Source organism: Herpailurus yagouaroundi, unplaced genomic scaffold, assembly GCF_014898765.1.
Source record: "Herpailurus yagouaroundi ecotype Mexico unplaced genomic scaffold, PumYag 29, whole genome shotgun sequence".
Lineage (NCBI taxonomy): Eukaryota > Metazoa > Chordata > Mammalia > Carnivora > Felidae > Herpailurus > Herpailurus yagouaroundi.
Genome location: NW_024412377.1, coordinates 27,494,100 through 27,514,828, shown reverse-complemented (window position 1 = coordinate 27,514,828; position 20,729 = coordinate 27,494,100). Strand labels below are relative to the sequence as shown.

Sequence of the window (20,729 nt, the reverse complement as noted above, 5' to 3'; positions counted from 1 at the left end):
GAAATTAAGATGCTTAACCGACTGAGCCACCTAGGTGCCCATATTTCTGATTTAAGGATGTGGAAAAGTGAGTATCAGAGTAGAATTAAGGCAATGAAATTGAGGCAAACACCCCTGGATTCCTTTTGTGATTGATATTTTCCAAAGCTGTTTATTAGTTGTTAGTTCCCCCATACTCCCACCTCATCCTGGAGGAATCTTTATTACTGTTAAGTGTTACAATGTATTGTCAGCATTTGTTTACATATCTGTTTCACTCTGCGGATTAGCTTTTCAAGGAAGTGTCTTTATTGGGATCATAATGTGGCTTATTGTTGGACCAGTGAATAAATGAGTTGCTCATTTTTTTTTTTTTTTTTTTTACTGTAGGTTATCTACTTTTGGGAATGCAGGAAGCTCCCACCTTGATTATCCCAAAGATTCTGATTTGATGGAATCATTTCAATGTAATCAGACCCAGGTCAACAGGTCAGTTCTTAATATATTAATCAGGAAGGTGAGGTTTAATATCATGTATCTATCAAATAAATGTTAAAACTTTCAGTTTGTTGCTAAATGTGTAACATTCTAAAGCTATAAATAGGGTGCTAGAGGATTTGGGGTTGTGAGAGTGGATGACATTTTTAAAATGAAAAATATTAGCAAATTGGACAAGTATTTGATTTTATTCTTACATTTACTGCTTGTTAGTTCTGGGATCATTTTTGTCCTTCACCTGGAGTTAGGAGCACTACTTTAAGTGTGTCCAAATAACAACAGCTTTTTATTTACTCCTCTACAGATACAAGATTTCTTTACTGAAACCCTCTACAAAGGCATTAGTCCTATCTTGTAAGGTGTCTATTCGAACAGATAACCGAGGATTCCTCTCATTACAGTATATGATTAGGAATGAAGATGGACAGATATGTTTTGTGGAATATTACTGCTGCCCTGACGAAGAGGTTGCTGAATCAGAGTCTTAAGTATGGCATTCGCTGTGATAGCTATCTTGACATTCATGATCTGTCACATTCTCGTTCTGGGTATAGTGCTCTCCAGAATACTGGGTTTTCTGAAGGGAAGAAGCATGGAGGAGATAGGAACAAGGTCCATGTACCCTAATAGTTGCTGTGTATTTTGTAAGTAAATGTTTTCATGTAGTCGTAGATTAACCAGTACTGGACTGGACTGTGGTTCTGTCTTTTGAACTCATGGGACTCATTTTGAGCCAAGATGAACAACTTATTTAAGTAGGACACGTTAAGAGTCTAAAAATGTAAAGTTTGGTGATTCTGTACCTGAAATGTTCTTTTATTTACTTACCGTTAGAAAAAGCAGCAGCATCTGGGCACTGATTATTAGTTTGACTTCCGGACTGTGTCTTAACGCGGTGGTCCTCAGAGTATGGTGCCTGGACCGAGAGCATCAGCAGTACCTGGAGACTTGTCAGAGATGCTGGAGGGTGGCCAGCCGTCTGTAGCTTCAGTCATTTCCTCCAGGAAATTAGATGCATGTTCAAGTTTGAGAACCACTGTTTTGAAGGATACGTTTATTTTTTTGCATTTATAGCATTCAATTGCATTGAAGTGAATGCTGTTACATGTGATTTCTTCCCAAATGTTCAGAAGTTTACGCTTTGCCAAACAAGTGTGAGTAATTGTATGATTTACCTTTAAAGTATACATTTTAAAGAAATCTATGAACAAGATATAAAAGTCTTCTGAGTTACAGAATTTCTTCTCGCTCTCAGAACTGTTCAGTGCAAGAAGTACTGTAGTAAGTACTTAGATACCTTCTATTTGCTTATACGCGTCTCTCAACCAAACCAAGTGTAGAAAACCAGTTATCAAGTGATTTTGCACTTTCTTGGGTCATTTTCAATTAACTTTTATGGCATGTAAATATTTAATAAAATACAATGCTAAAATTACCTGACTTGTTTTGTAACAGAGAAATATATAACCAAAATAAAGGTCCGTACATGTGGTAACAGCTCTGTGTGGGGCAGCACTGTTGGCCTTTGTGGGTATGATAGTTCTTCATAGGAAAAAAACATCCCACTGCAGGATTCATTTAGCCTCCCTGGCCTCGGGCCCCACTAGTGCCAGTCATTGTGACCTGCGATTCTCCCCTCCCCACCCCAATAAAAATGTCCCATGTTATTGATGGCTAAGAACCATTGAATAATATTCATCAAAAGGGTATATTTGGAATGCCTACCTTAAAATAGGCCACTTGGCATTAGAGGAAATTGGTTTGGAGAGCAGTTCAGCAAGAACTTCAGGGAAATGATCCCCCAGAACAGCTGTGGGCACTGTTCCCAGGCACAGGGGCTATTCTGGTGTGTAGCCCAGAGTGACTACCTAATAACTACGAAGCCCCCCAGTAATCTCAGCATGCTAGCTGGTACAAAAAGTGGAGTTTTGTAAAGTATAGTATATGTTCAAGAAGTAAATGAATGAATCTACATCAAGAACAGAACAAATCTAAAAGATAATTATGAAAATATTTAATCATCAGCATTTCAAGGACTATAATTTTCCTTTATTTTTTAAAAACAATTTTAAGTTTATTGATTTATTTTGAGAGTGAGAGAGCAAGTAGGGGAGGGGCAGAGAGAGAGAGAGAGAGAGAGAGAGAGAGAGAGAGAACCCCGGGCAGACTTTGCACTGTTGGGGCTCAAACTCAACATCCATGAGATCATGACCTGAGCCGAAGTCAGACACTTGCCCACCAGAGCCACCCAGGAGCCCCCTATAATTTTCCTTTAAAATAGGGCAGTTACTTTTGGTTTTTGTTCACTGGTATGTCCTGTACCTAGAACGGTGTCTATTCAATAAATATTTGTTAGGTGAAAGAACCTCCATTTCAGATTATCTTTTAGCATTTTATTAATTACTATTTAATTTCAGTTACTTAGCTCTGAGTTGATCTTGATCTGAAGTATTTTTTAAAAGTTGAACCTGTGAAGAAATTAAAATGTATATTGGTTCAGTAGGGAAAGATTGACATTTTTGCACATTTAAGGTCGTCATTTTAGCTGCACACATCTTTATTTAGAGTTCGTAAGCTAATGAGTGTAATTCTTTCTACATCACCCACCAAGGTACTGATTTAATATAGAATTTCCTATTTAGTGGTTTCTCTTTGACCTCAGAATTTACTTTGTACAAGTTCCCTTGAAATTCCAGCAGGGGGAGTGCTTCCTCAGGCAGACTGGGACACTTTGGTGACTACAAATTCGTTTCATGTGTCACACACAGAAAAAATATAATCTTATTTTGAAGGCCTTTAGTTTTTCCTTTTTGCAGTTTATCTCATTTTATTTTCATTGTGCTTACTAAGGGAATGTGTAGTTTTTTCCTCCATTTTTAATGTTTTTCCCCGTTTGATGATACTGTGCTTCCACCTGCAATTGATGAAATGATTCAAAATAAAAACGATTTTTTGAATTCTGTTTTTCTAATAAAGTTAAGTCTTATAACACAACCACTTTCATAAGAAGCCACAGAGTTTCTATGGTGCATCAAGTAGTCCTAGTAAGAATTGGTTACAGTCGCGGAAAGGGCAGCATGTGGCATTCTTCACAGTTCAGGGTGGGGAATTTTTCAGAACAGGGTGCTCCCTTCTTCCCTTACCTTCTTCACACTGACTTCCCCTTGGCCCCACCTGAAACGAAAACTACAGGGTCCTGAGAAATTGTATAACATTTTTTCTTTTCCAAATTGTGTCCTCGGTAGTGTTTTCAGGCACAAGTCAGGTTACACGCACCCCCGAGGCCGTCAGCAGCTCCAACCTGGACTTCCCACGCCAGGAGTGGACAGAGATGCCATAACAGACAGTTGTTCCCAGTGCTTCTGCTGTGCTGTCCACGTCTCAGCCACCGCCAGAGACTGTGGTAATTAGTAATATTTGAAGTAGGTTTTATTTTTGAAATTAATACTTTGTTGATCAATATAAATCAATATAATAGTAGCGGCTCTCATTGGTAAAACTAGAGGTATTCAGGACATGTGACATGACTAAATTACTAAAGAGTATTTCCCCACCTTTGCATGAAAAGGACATAAGAGTCTAGTGAGGCTTGTGACCTGGACATTTAGACTTGGGGCCTGAGGCTTGACCCCTAAATGGTCTGGCTTCCTGCCACCTTGTCCAAGGATTTCTGGCTTCTTCTTGCTAACTAAATTAGGACAGCCTCACTTCAGGAGTATTGTGAAGTCTGCCTCAAGCCGACCTTTCGTGGGAAGTGGTGGGTGAACCACCAAAACAGAAGTAGGGCTTCACTGATCTTAGGGAGCAGTTTGCATGGGCATTTGCATGCTTGCTGATAAATGTTTATTAAAGTCTGTATGTGGGGCAGTATGATCTAGGCTTGATTTTTTTCTTCTTTTTCTAATTTGGTAGAGATTGTAGGGAAATAACTAACCCTCATCCACCTCAAAGATTTTAGTTCCTGTTAGCTAATTTAAAAAGAATCCGAAAGTTGTGAATGACCTTGTTGACTCGGGTCTGTTAGGAACATCAAGTGTTTGGGGTAGATTATCCAAATTGCTGGTTCCCACTGAGTGAATTCAGAAAGTAGCTTAGTTCTCATCTACAGTTTTCCAAGAGAGAATGTAACTTTACATTAGGTTTTACTGTGTCGAACATTTCCAAGGTGGTTTCTTAAACTTAAGGATTTCACAGAATACCAAAATTTTAAAACTTTTGGAACCAACATAAGTAACAACTTACTATTTTCTCAGATATGAGGATGTTAAAACCATAGCTACCATTCATTATCACCACCATTTCATTAAACATTTTAATATCAACATCTCAGAAAATGGACTATTAGTAACCTTACACTGACAATAAACACTGGATATATTTAAATATTTAAAACTAATTTCAGATGCAATATCAAGATCACACCGTAACATTTTATTTTACAATGTTAACACTTTATGCTATTGTTTTATTGATACAGGTTTGTCAGTCTGGAGATCTTAAGACTTTGAGGTCTCCCAAAGTAGTAACATTTTTAAAACTTTTAGTGCCACACAAAATAGAGTCCAAACGGCCACTTCTGTCTGGTACTTTGGTTTTTATCACAGTCATTGTCGAAAATCCATTTTCGTCCGGATATGTGAAAATGGAAGCAACTCTTCTGAGGCTGCTTTAGTCAGTGCAGAATATTCTGGGTAAGGACAGCAGGCCCATCTCCAGACAGGGCTAAAATTAGCAACGACAGACCGGTGACCAGTTGATAAGCACTGCAGAAAAGGTCAGTGGGATATAGCTGCCTTCAGGCAGGCCTGCAACCTGAGACCTTGGTCCTGAGAGCTGAGCTGAAAGCATTCAGAACACAGCCGCCAGGAGGAAGCCTTCCAGTCTACAGACCAGGCACTGACTCGCCACTCACCACCATACCTTGGCTACTGGTTGATCATTAGGTTTTACAGACTGAGCAAATGACTGAAATAAAAAAATAATTTTTTGCATGAAGAACCAAAATGTAGTCCCCTAAGCACTAAGTGATATGGAGATGTTAGAAGACGCTTGGATCCCTAAAGACACAGTCTTTGAACTGCATTAAATCAGCTCGGGTAACAGAAACGATGAAGAGAGAAGTAAGTTTTTTATTTTGTAAAACTCACACGAGTCCGATTTTTCTTTTCTCCCTGCATATGTGAAGAAGACAGTAAGGAATATTTGAGATTTGAGATTGCTGTTTTCTTTTCCTAGATACACATTTGTTCAGGAGGTAAGGACTTTTTTTTTTTTTTTTTTTTTTTTAAACAAACCTGGTTAAGATTCCTTCCACAAAACAAGCCTTTTTAATCCACTTTGGGGTTGGGGGCAGCATAACGGGGTGGAAAGTAATCATCTGTGACTCAGGAAGTCAGCTTTATAATCACCCAGCTGACCTTGAACAAATCCATCTCTCTTGTCCCTAGTTTCTTCATTTATAAGAATCAAATCCCTCTCTGACTCTAATATGGCATGAGACCAGGGCAAATGTTTTCAGGAGATCAAACGTTTCTTCACAAGGCAGTTTTAGTGACCTGAAACAAGTTACGACTAAAAGTATTTCCAAACAGTATATTAAAATGGTCACTAATAAACTACTTAGGTGTTGCAGAATCTTCTTTAAAAACCAGAACTGAAAAAAATGAAATATAAGTTATAAAAAGGGAAATACAAAAGGTATTAGAGTCCCTAGTCATTAAGAAACTAAAAGCATGTATCTAAAAAAAGATTTCTACACTTGCCCTATCCCTTGCCCCCCCTCCCGCCCCAAGTTATAGATCAGAATCCTGCTTTCTAATGGCTCTTGAGTATTTTTACCTGTAATGCTGCTGCTAAGCAGACTTTTCCCCCCCTTAGAGTTCTTAGTTCTGCTTTTGATCTGCCATTGTTATCAGTGTTGATAAATATATCTTGTGATCCAGAATTTTTGTTATCAACAAGGTTGGCTTTATTGTTGGCTATCCAGTATAGAGGTTTTCTCTTTACTGATAACAGAAGACCTAAAGGAAAGGAGACAAACATTTGTGCATTTTATTTTGTTGTTGCCTCTCTTCCAGTTCCAAATCACTGCTTTATTGAGCTAGATGGCTGAACTTCAGTCTGAGGCAACTATTTCACCATGTGCCCATACCCCTAAAATGTTGACTCTTCTAACAGGCCTCTAAAATGGTACTCGAGTCTTGGGTTTTCTCCCTGAGGAGCAGGAACTCTTCCTTTGACACAGATGGCAGCTAAGGATATCTAAGATACCGGGATTGCTTTTAATCACAGCTGAAAAAAAAATGTACCTAGTTTAGGGTCTTTTATATTGTTCATAATTTTCAGGGGATCTCTTCTCATGAATACACAGATTTTAGGGCCTAGGGCCCTCTTAATTGCTACACAGAGGATCTATCTTCCCCATTTCCAGCCATTAAGAGTCCCATACACTGATTTCCTAATATTGGAGAAGCTGGGCTGGAGTTAGAAGTAATCTGGTCCAAAAGAAATCTGGTCCAGAAACCTGTTTTCTATTAAGTGTTCTTCAGTCATCTCCTATTCAGACCTCAAGACTGCTAAGTGTGGTTTTCATGGCCCCTATCTGACTGAAAAAAAATATTTGTTCCACAGAAATACGAGATACAAAATTTTATGAGGCTTTTTTTTATATTCAAGTTCCACTATTTTATATTCATTCTCTACTACTGACTGCATAAAATACAGAAAGCTATCTGGCGCTTTAACTTCCTTCTCAGTAAACCAAGAGATAATGTGATTTCAGATCTGAAGAAGAAATAGGCACAAATTAAGTCAATTGCTCAGGGTCTCATAAAACTTGAGGGGGGCAAAAATCTGAGGGGCCTCTGCTAGGAATAGGAACTCCCATCCCACTCCAATCATAGGAGTCAGAAATCCGCCTGGGCCTCTTCACCCTCCTGCCACAAGGTGGCAGGATTCCCCTGGCCTGAAATCTCCAGGTCACTGAAAGGACACTGACTTCCATCCGTTGAGTATACATTATCTTCTTTGGATTGGAGTAATTGTATCAGACTGTCGTTTCCAAGGGCTGATAAGCTCCATCCAGCTCACTTTTGGGATGTTAACCAGTGAAGTGTTTTCCACACCAGCTTGGTGTGGTAACTTTTTACCAAGAATAGTTACTAGCCCCTCTCTCCTTGTGCTGCATGCACCAAATGTTGTAGCTAGAAGATAATAAACTTAAAGCCCAGGCTTCAGTAAAAACAAAAATAGATGTTATTTGTTACATGATTACTATGGGGCCAGGCACCCTGCTAACCCCTTTACATACATTTTGTTTTCACAGCAACACTAAGAGACCCGTGTTCTTCTCACCTCCATTCTATTGTGAGCAAACCAGGATTACATGCGGATAGAAAGTGGTGGTTCTGGGGCCTGAACCCAGGCTTGTCTGTCTCCAGAGCTAGCTCTTAACCACCATGAATCATACAGAAAAATTAGTTCACAGGGATGCATTGAAGTCATGGTTTCTATGATCAGATAAAATAGTTCATTGGTGAGATAGTCATGTTCACAGACTTTATTATGTCCTGAAGTGGGGCCCACATTCTTTGCCAAACTACAAAAGCATTCTTGTACCCTCAGTTCAAGCATGTGCTACACCCCTTGCTCTTAATAAAACTAAATCTTAGATAGTTTCTCTACTTTGGTTCTAAAGGCTGTGTTTTATTTGCCAAAATTTAAGTGATCATTTTCAAAAAGAAATCAGGTATATATGAATACAGTGAGTTGTTGTTGTTGTTTTTTTTAATTAATTTGTTCTCAACATGCCAATAGGGAAGTTTAGTATTTGAAAAGTTCTGAGAAGTCCGGGAAATGAATGTGTCACTTCGTTTATCCTAGTTTCGTTTATCCTAGTTTGTTTTTTCCTAAACTGAACTGCCATGGAGCCTTTCCACCTCCTCCCTGTGGCCAGGGCAACATCCCTTGGAATCAGCAACCCTTGCAATGCCCTTTAGGAAATGCTGCCTTGTACGGCAGCCATAAAGAACTTACCATTGCTTTGATACACTCTCCTCTGTCATGCCTCGGTGCCTTTGCATATACAGTGCCTTCGTCCTGGAATGGTTTCTCTTCTCCACCTGGATGAATGGCTACTTGCCCTTCAAGAAACAACTCAGATGTAACGCTTCCTAGGAGGTCTTTTTCCAGCTTTCTTAGATTCTGTCTCCTTCCCACTCACACTGCATTGCGATTTCTACTACAGGACTCACTCATGTTTGCATTATTTCTTCATGTTTGCCTCTCCTACTTGATTATTGTCTCAAAGGAATGACCGTAGTGTATTTATCTTTATTAGCACCTGCATCTCTATACTTAGCACTTAGTCGTTGTTCACAACATATGTGTTAAGGAAGGAATAAAGATGAGGAAACTGAGACTCAGAATGTTAGGCAACCAAAGGTCACATGGGTATTTCATAGCAGAGTTGGGCCTCAAAGAACACTGCTCTCTATGCCCAAATAGCAAATGTGTGGCAGTTCAGCTCTACCGCCACCTGTGCCCCACAGCAGACAATACTAATAAATTCACTCCACCAAGCTCAGCCTTTTGCTCAAGAAACCTCAAGCATCGCTCTAGGAAAACACTAACAGAGCTGGCCCATGCGATGAAAAATACTTGATCTCCTTGACCTCGTCCACACGGTATCCTCTGGTCGATCTATTTTTGTGGACATGGCAGAGTGCTGTAGATTGCAGAATCCTTCCTCTGTTCTGCTAAAGACAGGGTACTCTGAACTCTCTGTCACTTAGCAGCCCCTGTTCCTCTTCGGGGGGGGGGGGCTGGGGTGGGGAGCTAAAGTTGTCTAAATTTTCACTGCTCCATCTGCCCCAATGCCTCCAGCCTTCCCCGGCGTCCTGATTTGGGAGAGCTCCTGCCCCTTGGCATCAGTGTGCGAGAGCAGATTTGCCCCTCACCGACTCACACACCAAGTTTGCCCAAACACTTCCCCCTCTAATTTTGTAGAGGCAGTGTTGGAATATTTACTGATAAATGATAGGAAAAGAAGATAAATGCAGCAGCCAGGAAACCAGCTTATGGAGCATAAATTTCATCACTGAGGCTTATTTGGCTGACACAGCACATCACCTACTCTCCTCCTCACTGCACTTCTCTCTGGAGATAATCTCCCCAAATCCTACTTTCCTTGGCTTTCCCTCCTTAGTCCCTCAGCCCAGAAGAGGCTGTTCTGTTTTGTTTACGTGACTGAGAGGGCAGGAGGCCACTAATCGATTAATAGGCATTCCTTCTTGGGGCGCCTGGGTGGCTGAGGTCATGATCTCATGGTTTGTGAGTTCAAGCCCTGCATCAGGCTCTCTGCTGTCAGTGTAGAGTCCACTTCAGATCCTCTGTCCCCCCACCCCCCAGCCCCAGCCCCTCCCCTGCTGGAACTCTCTCTCAGAAATAAAAATAAAACATTTTTTTTTAAATAGGCATTCTTTCTTTCCCCTATTGTGAAAAGGATGGTTTTCCTTGCGCTTCTGTTGGCTTCTACATCTTAAGACCCATCAAAAGTAATATGAAAAGAGCTTGTGGGCATGTGGCTGTCCTAGAAACATTTAAAAATAACAAAAATGAAGTTGATGCACCATACTCTCAGACTTCAAATACATCTGGATGAAAAGCTAGAGTTGTAAAAGCAGCTAATGTTTATTGAGCAGCTACCATAAGCCAGATACTGTGCTAAGTGCTTTAGGTTAATAATCTCAATTGCTCTTCATTATGTTTCATATTATAGATACTATTCTAGGCCTCAGGGGGAACTGAGGCTTAGGATAACTTGCCTAATGACATGTAAAAAATGGCAGAGGCTGGATTCACACACAGGTCCATCTGACTCTAAAGTCCATGACCTTGACTATTTAATATTCTTCTAACAAGTCGAACTGTCCAGTATTGGAAAGGCCACTTTGACAGGTAATGAGCGATTCCTGATTTGGAGAGGTGTTTAATCAGGTACTGGATTACTGGAGTAATCTCAAAAATCTGCTCTACCAATATAGCTCGTTCTAATGTCTGTGATGATTCCCTATTTGCCAGCGTTATGGCTTCTTATGAGTCCTCATTCTCTTATCATCATCAGTGTCATCATCACCTCTCGTTAGCACATACGATGTGTCAGGCATCCTTCTGAGCAGTTTTACTTACATTAATTTATTTAGTCAAAACTACCCTACAAAGTAGTTATTATTATTATCCCCATTTAGTAGATAAGGAACCTGAGAAGCAAAGTGCCTTGTCCAAGGTCAGACAACTAATAAGTCACAGAGCTAGGATTATAACCCAGGCATCTGGCTGTAGTACATTACACCGTCTCTTACTGTTTGATACATGTGCCATACTTTTTAAAAATTTATCTTTTTTATTATGGATATATGTTGTAAAAAAATGTCAACACAAATATATAACACAGAAGTTGAAAGTCCCACATAATCCAATGTCTCAGAGATAATTACTATTACCTTCACTAACCACACATTTATATATTTATTTATGGGTTATACTATATATAGACAATGCTCATTAATATGTATTTTTCATGTTTTTATCCCTAACAATTTATCTGCAATATTCTTCCATAACTCTTCAAAGCTCTACTTCATGCTTTTTAATGACCATATTATATGATCATAAACATGGACCTCATTATATTGATCATAAACATGCACTGGTGTTTCTACTGGTGGACATTTGAGTTTTTTCTACTGTTTTGATATTATTTAAAAAAAAATCTACAAGGAAGGCAGAAGACCCTCTTTCTGCATTACCCCCAAATAATACAAAAACAATAATTAGAATGAACATTTCAGGAAGCTTACTATGTGTCACACATTAAGTAAAGCACTTAAAATAGAATGCTCTCAGGCGCACCTGGGTGGCTGAGTCAGTCAGGCATCCAAAACTTGATTTCGGCTCGGGTCATGATCTCACAGTTTGTGGGATCGAGCCATGCACTGCGCTCTGCACTGACAGCATGGAGCCTGCTCGGGATTCTCTCTCTCCCCATCTCTCTGCCTCTTCCCTGCTTGTGCTCTTTCTCTCTCTCTCAAAAATAAATAAGTAACCTTTAAAATAATAGAGTGCCTTTATTCACATTTTTAAGATTATTTTAAATTTTTTAAAGTAAACTCTCTGTGCTCAAACTCACAATCCCAAGATCAAGAGTCATATGCTCTACAGGCTGAGCCAGCCAGATGCCCCTTCAACTTTTTTTTTCCAATGAAGAAAGGAAGACATAGGAAGTCTCACTGCAAATGGGAAAGCTCAAATTTGAGCCCTGTTTTGATTTCAAATCACACTGCATACACACTTCTAAAGTAAGTGTAAGTGTTCTTTCTTCAGTCTTTTCATTTCACATTTACATATTCCATGGGGTTCTTATCCATTCCCTTCACTTCAGAATCTGTCTCCTTGAGCTCCTGGTCCATTCAGCCTATCAGACACTGCCAAGTGGATGCACTGTGGGCACCTCAAACTTAACTCCTCCAAAACAGAAATCATATTCCTCACAACCCCTAGACATCCTCCAGGATGATCTCCACTTGTCAACACTATTTCATTTAATAGCATGGTCATTCACTCAACTGTCCAAGCTAGAAACTTCAAAGCTGCCTGTGACTCCTGCCTGTATTACACCCCACATCTAACTGGTTCTAAGGCTTTGTTACAAGAGACCACAAGTTGTTTCTCAATCCATCCTCTCCACCTTCCTCCTACTAGGGCTTTAGATAATTAAGGCTCCTGACACCTCTCCCTTAGACTGTTGTATCTGCTCGTAACTGATCTCCCTACTTCTAATCTCTCCCTAGGTCCCATCTATTCTTCCATTGCTGTCAGAGGTAATGTTGTAAAGCTAATAATTGATCATGTCATATCCTGCTTATATTCTCAGTAGTAAGTTTTAAAGTCCTCAGCAGGGCACATAAAACATCCCATAATCTTACCCCAATTTATCCTTCCAAACTCATCTGCAGTATATTCTTCCCCATGTACCTTAAACTATGACCACCCATGATCACTTGTGTTTTCTCAGAACTATCGATTATCTCCATGCCTCTATGCTTTTGTTCATGCTACTTGAAATGCCCGCTTCTGGCTTCTCTTCTACCTGCTGACATTTTACTTTTCTTTGAAGACCCAGCACGCTGCCCCCAACGTACATACAGTTTCCACCCTTGTCTCTAGCCTCTCAATTTATTACTTGTCCTCTTTGTTTACATTTCTGTTAATGCTTTACTATAGACTAGTAATCTGGTCACATGTGTCTGTCTTTCTGAAAGGACTCAATCTTAAACATATTAGTATTTCTTGGGGCGCCTGGGTGGCTCAGTTGGGTAAGCATCTAACTTCAGCTCAGGTAATGATCTCACAGTTCATGAGTTCAAGCCCTGCATCGGGCTCTGTGCTGACAGCTCACAGCCTGGAGCCTGCTTCGGATTCTGTGTCTCTCTCTCTCTGCTCCTTCCCTGCTTGCACTCTGTCTCTGTCTGAAAACTGAATAAACATTAAATTAAATTAAAAAAATATATATTAGTATTTCTAGTGCTTAGAAGGAGCTTCATATGTAAAAAATTAAAACTGGAGTTCATTTGTGATTTAGGTAAAAGACTACACTGCCTCAAAGTTTACTTCCAAATCTGAGATTTTCTGTGCCTTTCTGATACACTAAAATCTTACTTGAGGATTGCAATGATCATTTAACCTTAGAATTAACTCCGATTTCAAGGGCCCATTTCTGCTTTCACTTCTTTGCAGAGGCTTTAAAAGCCAAGCATTTGGGCCCTTGGCAATGAACGCCCAGTTGAGTGTTGTCATTGGATTTCCGGAGGAGGTGGGGTAAAAAATACAAGAGCACATCGGAAAACTAGCGGGGCTCCAGAACATCTGGGATTGATTATTCCAGTGAGTTGCTCGAGCAAGGAGAACAATTCTCGTACTAGTTTTTTTTGACATCTGGGCTTTGGCGGCTACCCCTATGGCTTTCTCAGCAGTTCTTGAGGAGTAAGATATGGCTTGTTTCAGTGGAAGAAAAACCTCCAGTGACTCCACTTCTACAGCAGAGGCCTCCAGAAGACCCTTTTCCTCTTACATGGATTTTCTTAGCAGGCCCAGGTCTTCTTGTCATTTACACAGAGAATTAATCTCCCCATACCCAGAGAAATTCATCCTACCTGGGGTCTGAATTAGGTTTTACCACCCCCCTCCCAATTCCTCTTCCTCCTATGATTCTTTTCGAACCATGGACAAGGAACAGTAAAAGACTGGGAGGAGAAGCAACCTCAGGCTACAGTGGAAGTGGATTCACTCCAGCTCCTGCAAAGTGCCTCTTATTAAATACAAGCTGAGTAGGACTTTAGTTCCAGTTCTGAGGGAGAAGGGGTGGGGGGTGAAGGGTGTTTTGCTAACATTTATTGAGCACACACTCTGCCAGGCACTGTCCTATGCATGTTATATACATTATTTTATTTAAAACTCGCAATGATTTACTATGGTATACTATTATCTGTAGTCTAATGATGGAGGAACCGAGGTTCAAGGAGGTTAAATGATTTTCCCGAGGCCACATACTTAGTAAGTGGCAGGGGCAGGTTAAGTTGACAGGGATGAATCCTTTCATCCTGTCACGGGGTGAGATGTCTACTCTTTACGCATTACTCCTCATGTAAAATAATAATAGCTGCATGATATACAAGAGCTTTTTATTTAAACATTCGGACCTATTACCTCTAGCACATCAGAGAGATGATGGTGATGATGATGGTGACGAAGGTGATGATTCCAACATTCAGTGAGCATTGAAGACCTGCCAGGACCTGATCTAGGGGTGCTGTATTATATGTGATCTTATTCTCAGAAAACCTACTTTTTGAGGAAGGTATTATTACTTTCTTGATGAATATACAGAGGCCGAGAAAGGCTAAGTAACTTCACCTAGGTCAGAGAGCTGAATGTTGAAGCCTGAGTTTTAAATCCGGACAGCCTACCTTCAGAGTGTAAGCTACATTGCCTACAGGGAGCACATTCTGGAGTTAGAGAGACCTGGTTTCGAATCACAGCTCTGCCTCTTCCTGGGTAAATTAACTTGAACATATCGGTCCTCAGTTTCTCTGTATGTAAAATGCACCTCTGGAGACTTACCTGCTAACCAGGTGTCTCCATATATATTCTCAAGTACATGAGAGTCAGAACCCCTATTCTATAGGAAACGGAAGTGCATTTTTGAAATACGATAGAGGTAGGTTCAAATCTTACTACTTAATACTTACCAGCTAGGTATTTAAAAAAGATACTCAAACTTTCTGATTCTCAGTTTCATCACCTGAACATGGGAGGCAAAAATACCTACCTAATAGGAATATTTGTGGGTTAGAAATAGTAGATGTATTTTACATTGCCAGGGAATTGGAAGAAGTTCTACGTTATACTCATTATTTAAATATCATTATGGCTCTCGACCAGGAAAATATACTTTCATATGCACCAGCAGGTAGGGGGCCAAGTTCCCTGTTTACTGTCCTAACACAGGCATCACTAGGGAGGCTAGAGAACCCCCTTCTGGAAGGTGATAAAACAGGAGACAGTCTTCTGTTGGGCCTACTTTAGGTGTGGCTCTGACTCAGGTAGGTGGGGATATGATGGGCTGAATGTGTTCTCTCTGCTCATCTTGTCCCTCACCTTTCCAGCTTGCTGAGAAACGTACCAAGTGAACTGCCTCCAGTGAACTACAGTCAGGATCCTGACTCTCGCTCCACAACAATGCCCCCCCCCCCCCGCCCCTTTATTAGGCTCTAGGGGGAAAGCATGTGGCCGTTAGAGTCACACTTACTTAGATCCAAACCCTCTGTCAGGTGAGAGCTATCATACTAAGTATTTGTGAGGATGAAATTCTTTATGAAAATGACTTAGCTCAGTTATAGGGGCTTAGTATATACTCAACAAATTTTAATTTTCATCTTTCTTAGAAGAGAATAATTCAAGGTCAACATCATTCTGAGATGAACACAAAGATAAAGAAGGATGCAAGTCTTCACAAAACTCTTTTAGCTTAAATTCTAAATATTTAAAAAAAGATTCTCAAGAGCCTCTTTTATTACTGATTTTAGAGCTAATTAAATCCCCCCAAAACTTGTCTTATATTTAAGGACCTGGATTTTATATATTCATTGAATATATTCATTTACTTTGAATATACTCAATTGAATATATTCATTTACTTTGAATACCTTGTCACAGGCTAACAGCTGAGATACTCTTATAGGACTTAGGTCTAATGCTCAGCATTGAAAGAGATACTAGAAGTACAAATTTATTATTGCAGCAGACCCCTATGGCATTGGTTTCTGACAGACTACTAGAAATCGACTAGTTACTCCACAGGATTTGGCCACATCCATAGTCCAGGTTGGCATTATGCCCCTCTAGCAAGAATCGCAGAGGCGCTCACCCGCTAACTGACTGAATCTGGGCAAGGCCATGCTATCCACAAATCCGTACTGATGACCTGGTTGGTGACCAGGGCCACAACTCACCTCTGCATTAGGGTAAGGAGGTCTTTTGTGTCTCTGCTTTTACTGTGGTCTCTTCCATATAAAAGGATTTGAATCATCAGACACTGTAGGTAAGTTGAGAAACATAGGTTAAAGAGAATCAGATAGCCAGCACCTTCTTTATAAACCAAACTCAGAAGAGCATCACTGGTACTGAGGTATCACGAGTTTCCATGTCAAATTCCCGCCCTGCATCCCCCCTCCTGGTTCCCAGCCAAGGAGGAAAAGGAGACTGAACGGAAGGCTCCGCACACCTCCATGCTTTATGTGTGTCATTCTACCCCACTGCACCTGCCACCACCATGTGGCTATGGACAACGAGAGTAACAGGGCCCAAACATGGCTGTAGTAATGGTTTCCATCAGGATTTTCCAAATAGCTATGACCAAATGGATGGATATAAATGAAATCGGTGTATGGGTCCTAAATTTGCATTGCATTCTCAAGCTGTATCACTTTACTCTTTTTTTTTAAGTTTTTTATTTGAGAGAGACAGAGACAGTGCGAGTGAGGGAGGGACAGAGAGAGAGAGAGAGAGAGAGGAAGAGAGAGAATCCCAAGCAGGCTCCACACTGTCAGTGCAGAGCCTGATGTAGGACTCGAACCCATGAAACCACGAGATCATGACCTGAGCCGAAACCGAGAGTTCGACGCTCAACTGACTGAGTCACCCAGGTGCCCCTATATCACTTTACTCTTAGGCAGTTTTCCAGTTAAAATTTTATTATGGACCTCTCTTTCCAATCAAGATGAAATAATCGGGATCAGATTTACACTTGCACACGAAATAACCAAAAAATGAAAAAGTAAACAAAATATATGAAGCAATCTTTAAGACACTGAACATCAGCCAACAAAGAACAGTGATCCCTGAGAGAGGGAAACAAGTGAGATAAATCCTAAAACTGCCCCGAGATTATTGTTTTGAGAGCAGTTCCAGGTCATGATGCAGGGAAGGGAACAGAGGGAAGCTCAGCAGACTCCCTAAGTTGAGGATAAGGAGCTGAGTCCCCGGAGACTCTCAGAGCTGAGTAAAAAGAGAGGAGACAGCTGAGAAAAAGATCCAGGAATATCTGTGGTGGATCCCCCTTGTGCATTCAGCAGAGTACTGACTAGCACGTCTATGTGAGAAAACTGCCCAAAGCTGGGAAAGGAATCAGCTGAAGGGGCTGGCGGGAACAGGGCCTGGTGCTTACACAGGGCTGGGCACAGGGCCTGTTTCAGTCAGCCAATCTAGAGAGCCTCATGGCTCATGGAGCTTTGGGTGGCAGACTCAGAAGGCTTCTGCCTCAGTAATGGGGGATAATTAGCCCTTCACTGACTCCTGCTCTAGTCTCATCTACTGAATCTTAAAAAGCAAGACCTAAAAGGACTACACTATAATTAAACTGAGTTCCAGAACAAAGTTCAAGAATACTTATAGGAATACAAAAATATCCAACACCCAATAAGGTAAAATACACAACATCTGGCATCCAAACAAAGATTGCAAAAGCCCGTAAAGAAGCAGAAAAGTGTTATCCATATGAGAAAAATGTATCAATCAAAACCCACCCCAAACTGACATAGACGTTAGAATTAGCAGAGAAGTATATTATAACTGTTATAACTTTATTGCATATGTTAAAAAAATTAAATGAGGACATGAAAAATTTATTTTTTTAAAAGACCCAAATCAAACTTCTGGAGATGAAAATGTAAAAAGATGGATGGGAGGGATTAAGAGCAGTTTTGATATTAGAGAAGAAAAAAATTAGTGAACCTAAAGGCGCAAGAATAAGAACTATCCATAAAGAAAAATTATAGACTATAGCAGTGGGTACAGAAAAATAGTTTTTACAATAGCCAACACCCAATTGTATAAAATCCGACATCCATTCCTGAGTTAAAAACACCTCCTTAGCAAACCAGGAGTAGAAGGTAATCTCCTCAACCTGATAAAAGGTATTTATAAAAAAGTCAACAGCTAACAACAAACCTAATTGGTGAAAGACTAAAATTTTTCCCCCTGAAAACAGAAATTAGACAAGGTTGCCTGTTCTCACCACTTCCACTCAACATTGTACTAGATGTTCTGGTCAATGTAGCAAGAAATAAAAGGCATCCAAATTGGAATGAAAGAAGTAAACTTGAGGGGCACCAGGGTGGCTCAGTTGGTTAAGCGTCTGACTTCGGCTCAGGTTATGATCTTGTGGTTCATGGGTTCAAGCCCAGTGTCAGGCTCTGTGCTGACAGCTCAGGGCCTGGAGCTGCTTCAGATTCTGTGTCTCCCTCTCTCTCTGCCTCTCCCCCATTCATGCTGTACCTCTCTCTCTCAAAAATAAATAATAAGACATTAAAAAAAAAAAAAGAAGTAAACTTGACTTGCAGATGACATGATCATCCATGTAGGAAATCTGATGAATCTATAAACAGCTACTAGAATAAGTGAGTTTAGCAAAGTTATGGGACCCAAAATTATATATTTAAAAATTGTTATATTTCTATATACTAGCATCAACAATCAGAAATTGAAATTCAAATATGATACATTTAAAATAGCAAAAATTGGAAATCAGTCTGAATAAATCTAAGGAAAGGTGCACATGACCTGTACATCAAAAACTACAAGAAATAGGGGTGCCTGGGTGGCTCAGTCGGTTAAGCGTCCGACTTTGGCTCAGGTCATGATCTCGCGGTTCGTGAGTTCAAGCCCCGCGTCAGGCTCTGTGCTGACAGCTCAGAACCTGGAGCCTGTTTCAGATTCTGTGTCTCCCTTTCTCTGACCCTCCCCCGTTCATGCTCTGTCTGTCTCAAAAATAAATAAACGTTAAAAAAAAAAACTACAAGAAATATTATTGGGAGACATTAAAGATGACCTACACAAATGGGAGAATATCACGTGTTCATGGGTGAGAAGCTCAAGATTGTTAAAATGTTAATCCTCCCCAACCTGATCTACACATTCAATGTAATCTCAAGCTAAATCTGAGCACATGTTTTTGGGGAAACCAATACAGTGATTCTAAAATTCCTGTGGAAACGCAAAGAACCGAGAATACTCAGAACAACATTGAAAAAGAACAAAGTTGAAAAACCAACACTACCTGATTTCAAGACTTGTTTTAATGTTTTTATTTATTTTTGAGACAAAGACAGAGCATGAGCAGGGGAGGGTCAGAGAGAGAGGGAGACACAGAATCAGAAGCAGGCTCCAGGTTCTGAGCTGTCAGCACAGGGCCCGATGTGGGCTCGAACTCCCAGACTGTGAGATCATGACCTGAGCTGAAGTCGGACGCTTAACTGACTAAGCCACCCAGGCCCCCCTCAAGACTTGTTTTAAAGCTACAATAATCAAGACAGCATGTATTGACCTGAAGATGGAAAAACAGATCAGTGGAACAGACAAGAGTCCGTAAATAATACACACACACACACACACACACACACACACTGAATTTTTGACAAAGGTGCAAAGATAACTCAGTAGAGAAAGGAATTTCATTTCAATAAAAACGGTGCTAGAACAGCTGGCTACCCACATGCTAGACAAACAGACAAACAAACTGGGATCCATTCCTAGTACCATACAGGAAAACTGATTCAAGTGGATCATAGGCCTAAATGTTAAACCTGAAACTACAAAAAATCTAGAAGAAAACATAGGAGAAAAATAGTTTTGACTTCGGTCAGGCAAAGATTTCTTAGGTAAAACACCAAAGTGCAATCCACAAAAGAACAAATTGATAAACTAGACTGCATGAAATTGCAAAGCTTCTGCTCTTCAAAATACACTTGTTAAGAAAATGAAAAGGCAGGGGCGCCTGGGTGGCTCAGTCGGTTGAGCGTCCGACTTCAGCCCGGGTCATGATCTCATGGTCTGTGAGTTCGAGCCCCGCGTCAGGCTCTGGGCTGATGGCTCAGAGCCTGGAACCTGCTTCCGATTCTGTGTCTCCCTCTTTCTCTGACCCTCCCCCGTTCATGCTCTGTCTCTCTCTGTCTCAAGAATAAATAAATGTTAAAAAAAAAAAAAGAAAATGAAAAGGCAAACTTCATGCCAAGAGAAAATATTTCCAAATCATATATCTGATAGAGAACTTGTATCTAGAATATATGAAGAACTTGTTTCCCACTTTATAGCATTTATGGCATCAACTAGGAACATAACATGTTTACACAAACACACAACAATTGTACATTGGCATCTTTATGATTTTTTTTACTTTATTCTTAAAATTTTTTAAGTTTTTTAAAATTTATTTTTGAGAGAGACAGAGACAGAGGGTGAGCAGGAGAAGGGAAGAGAGAGAGGGAGACACAGAATCTGAAGCAGGCTGCAGGCTCCGAACTGTCAGCACAGAGCCTGAGGTGGGGCTCGAATCCATAAACCGTGATATGACCTGAACTGTAGTCCGTCGCTTAACCGACTGAGCCACCCAGGCACCCCTGATCATATCACTTTCTTAAACCTCTAGTGCAAAAGGCCCTGCTGGTCTCCCCTTCCTTATAAACCCCTGCCTCTCCCAGTTCATCCTGTACTGCTCTTCTCTTTATTCTGGACACACTCCCTTTTAGTCTTTCCCTGTTTCATCTTGTCTCAGAGTCTTTTTTTTTTTTTTTTTTTTTTTTTTTTTATCCAAATTAGCATATAGTGCAAAAAAATTTTTAAAAAATTTTTAAAAGAAT

The 20,729-nt window shown here is 40.3% G+C and overlaps 2 protein-coding genes across 11 annotated transcripts in view; one reads left to right on the top strand and one right to left on the bottom strand.

The window, feature by feature from the left end:
* The window catches only part of RAD1 (RAD1 checkpoint DNA exonuclease), a 7,520-nt gene extending 5,546 nt beyond the window's left edge, over positions 1-1,974 (top strand). For all 5 annotated transcript variants that reach the window (XM_040495160.1, XM_040495151.1, XM_040495129.1 and 2 more), the window contains exons 5-6: positions 370-468; positions 782-1,974. In XM_040495160.1, the coding sequence (XP_040351094.1) occupies positions 370-468; positions 782-965 (283 nt within the window). In that variant the 3' untranslated portion in view covers positions 966-1,974. The remainder of the gene's footprint in view (positions 1-369; positions 469-781) is intronic.
* Positions 1,975-4,887: 2,913 nt separating this feature from the next.
* The window catches only part of TTC23L (tetratricopeptide repeat domain 23 like), a 59,320-nt gene continuing 43,478 nt past the window's right edge, over positions 4,888-20,729 (bottom strand). For 4 of the 6 annotated variants that reach the window (XM_040495076.1, XM_040495064.1, XM_040495102.1 and 1 more), the window contains 3 exons: positions 16,047-16,129; positions 8,512-8,618; positions 4,888-6,497 (listed from right to left, as the gene is read on the bottom strand). In XM_040495076.1, the coding sequence (XP_040351010.1) occupies positions 8,537-8,618; positions 16,047-16,129 (165 nt within the window). In that variant the 3' untranslated portion in view covers positions 4,888-6,497; positions 8,512-8,536. Of the gene's footprint in view, positions 6,498-8,511; positions 8,619-16,046; positions 16,130-20,729 lie in introns of those variants that run through there. The other 2 variants (XR_005796822.1, XM_040495093.1) reach the window with 2 other exon arrangements.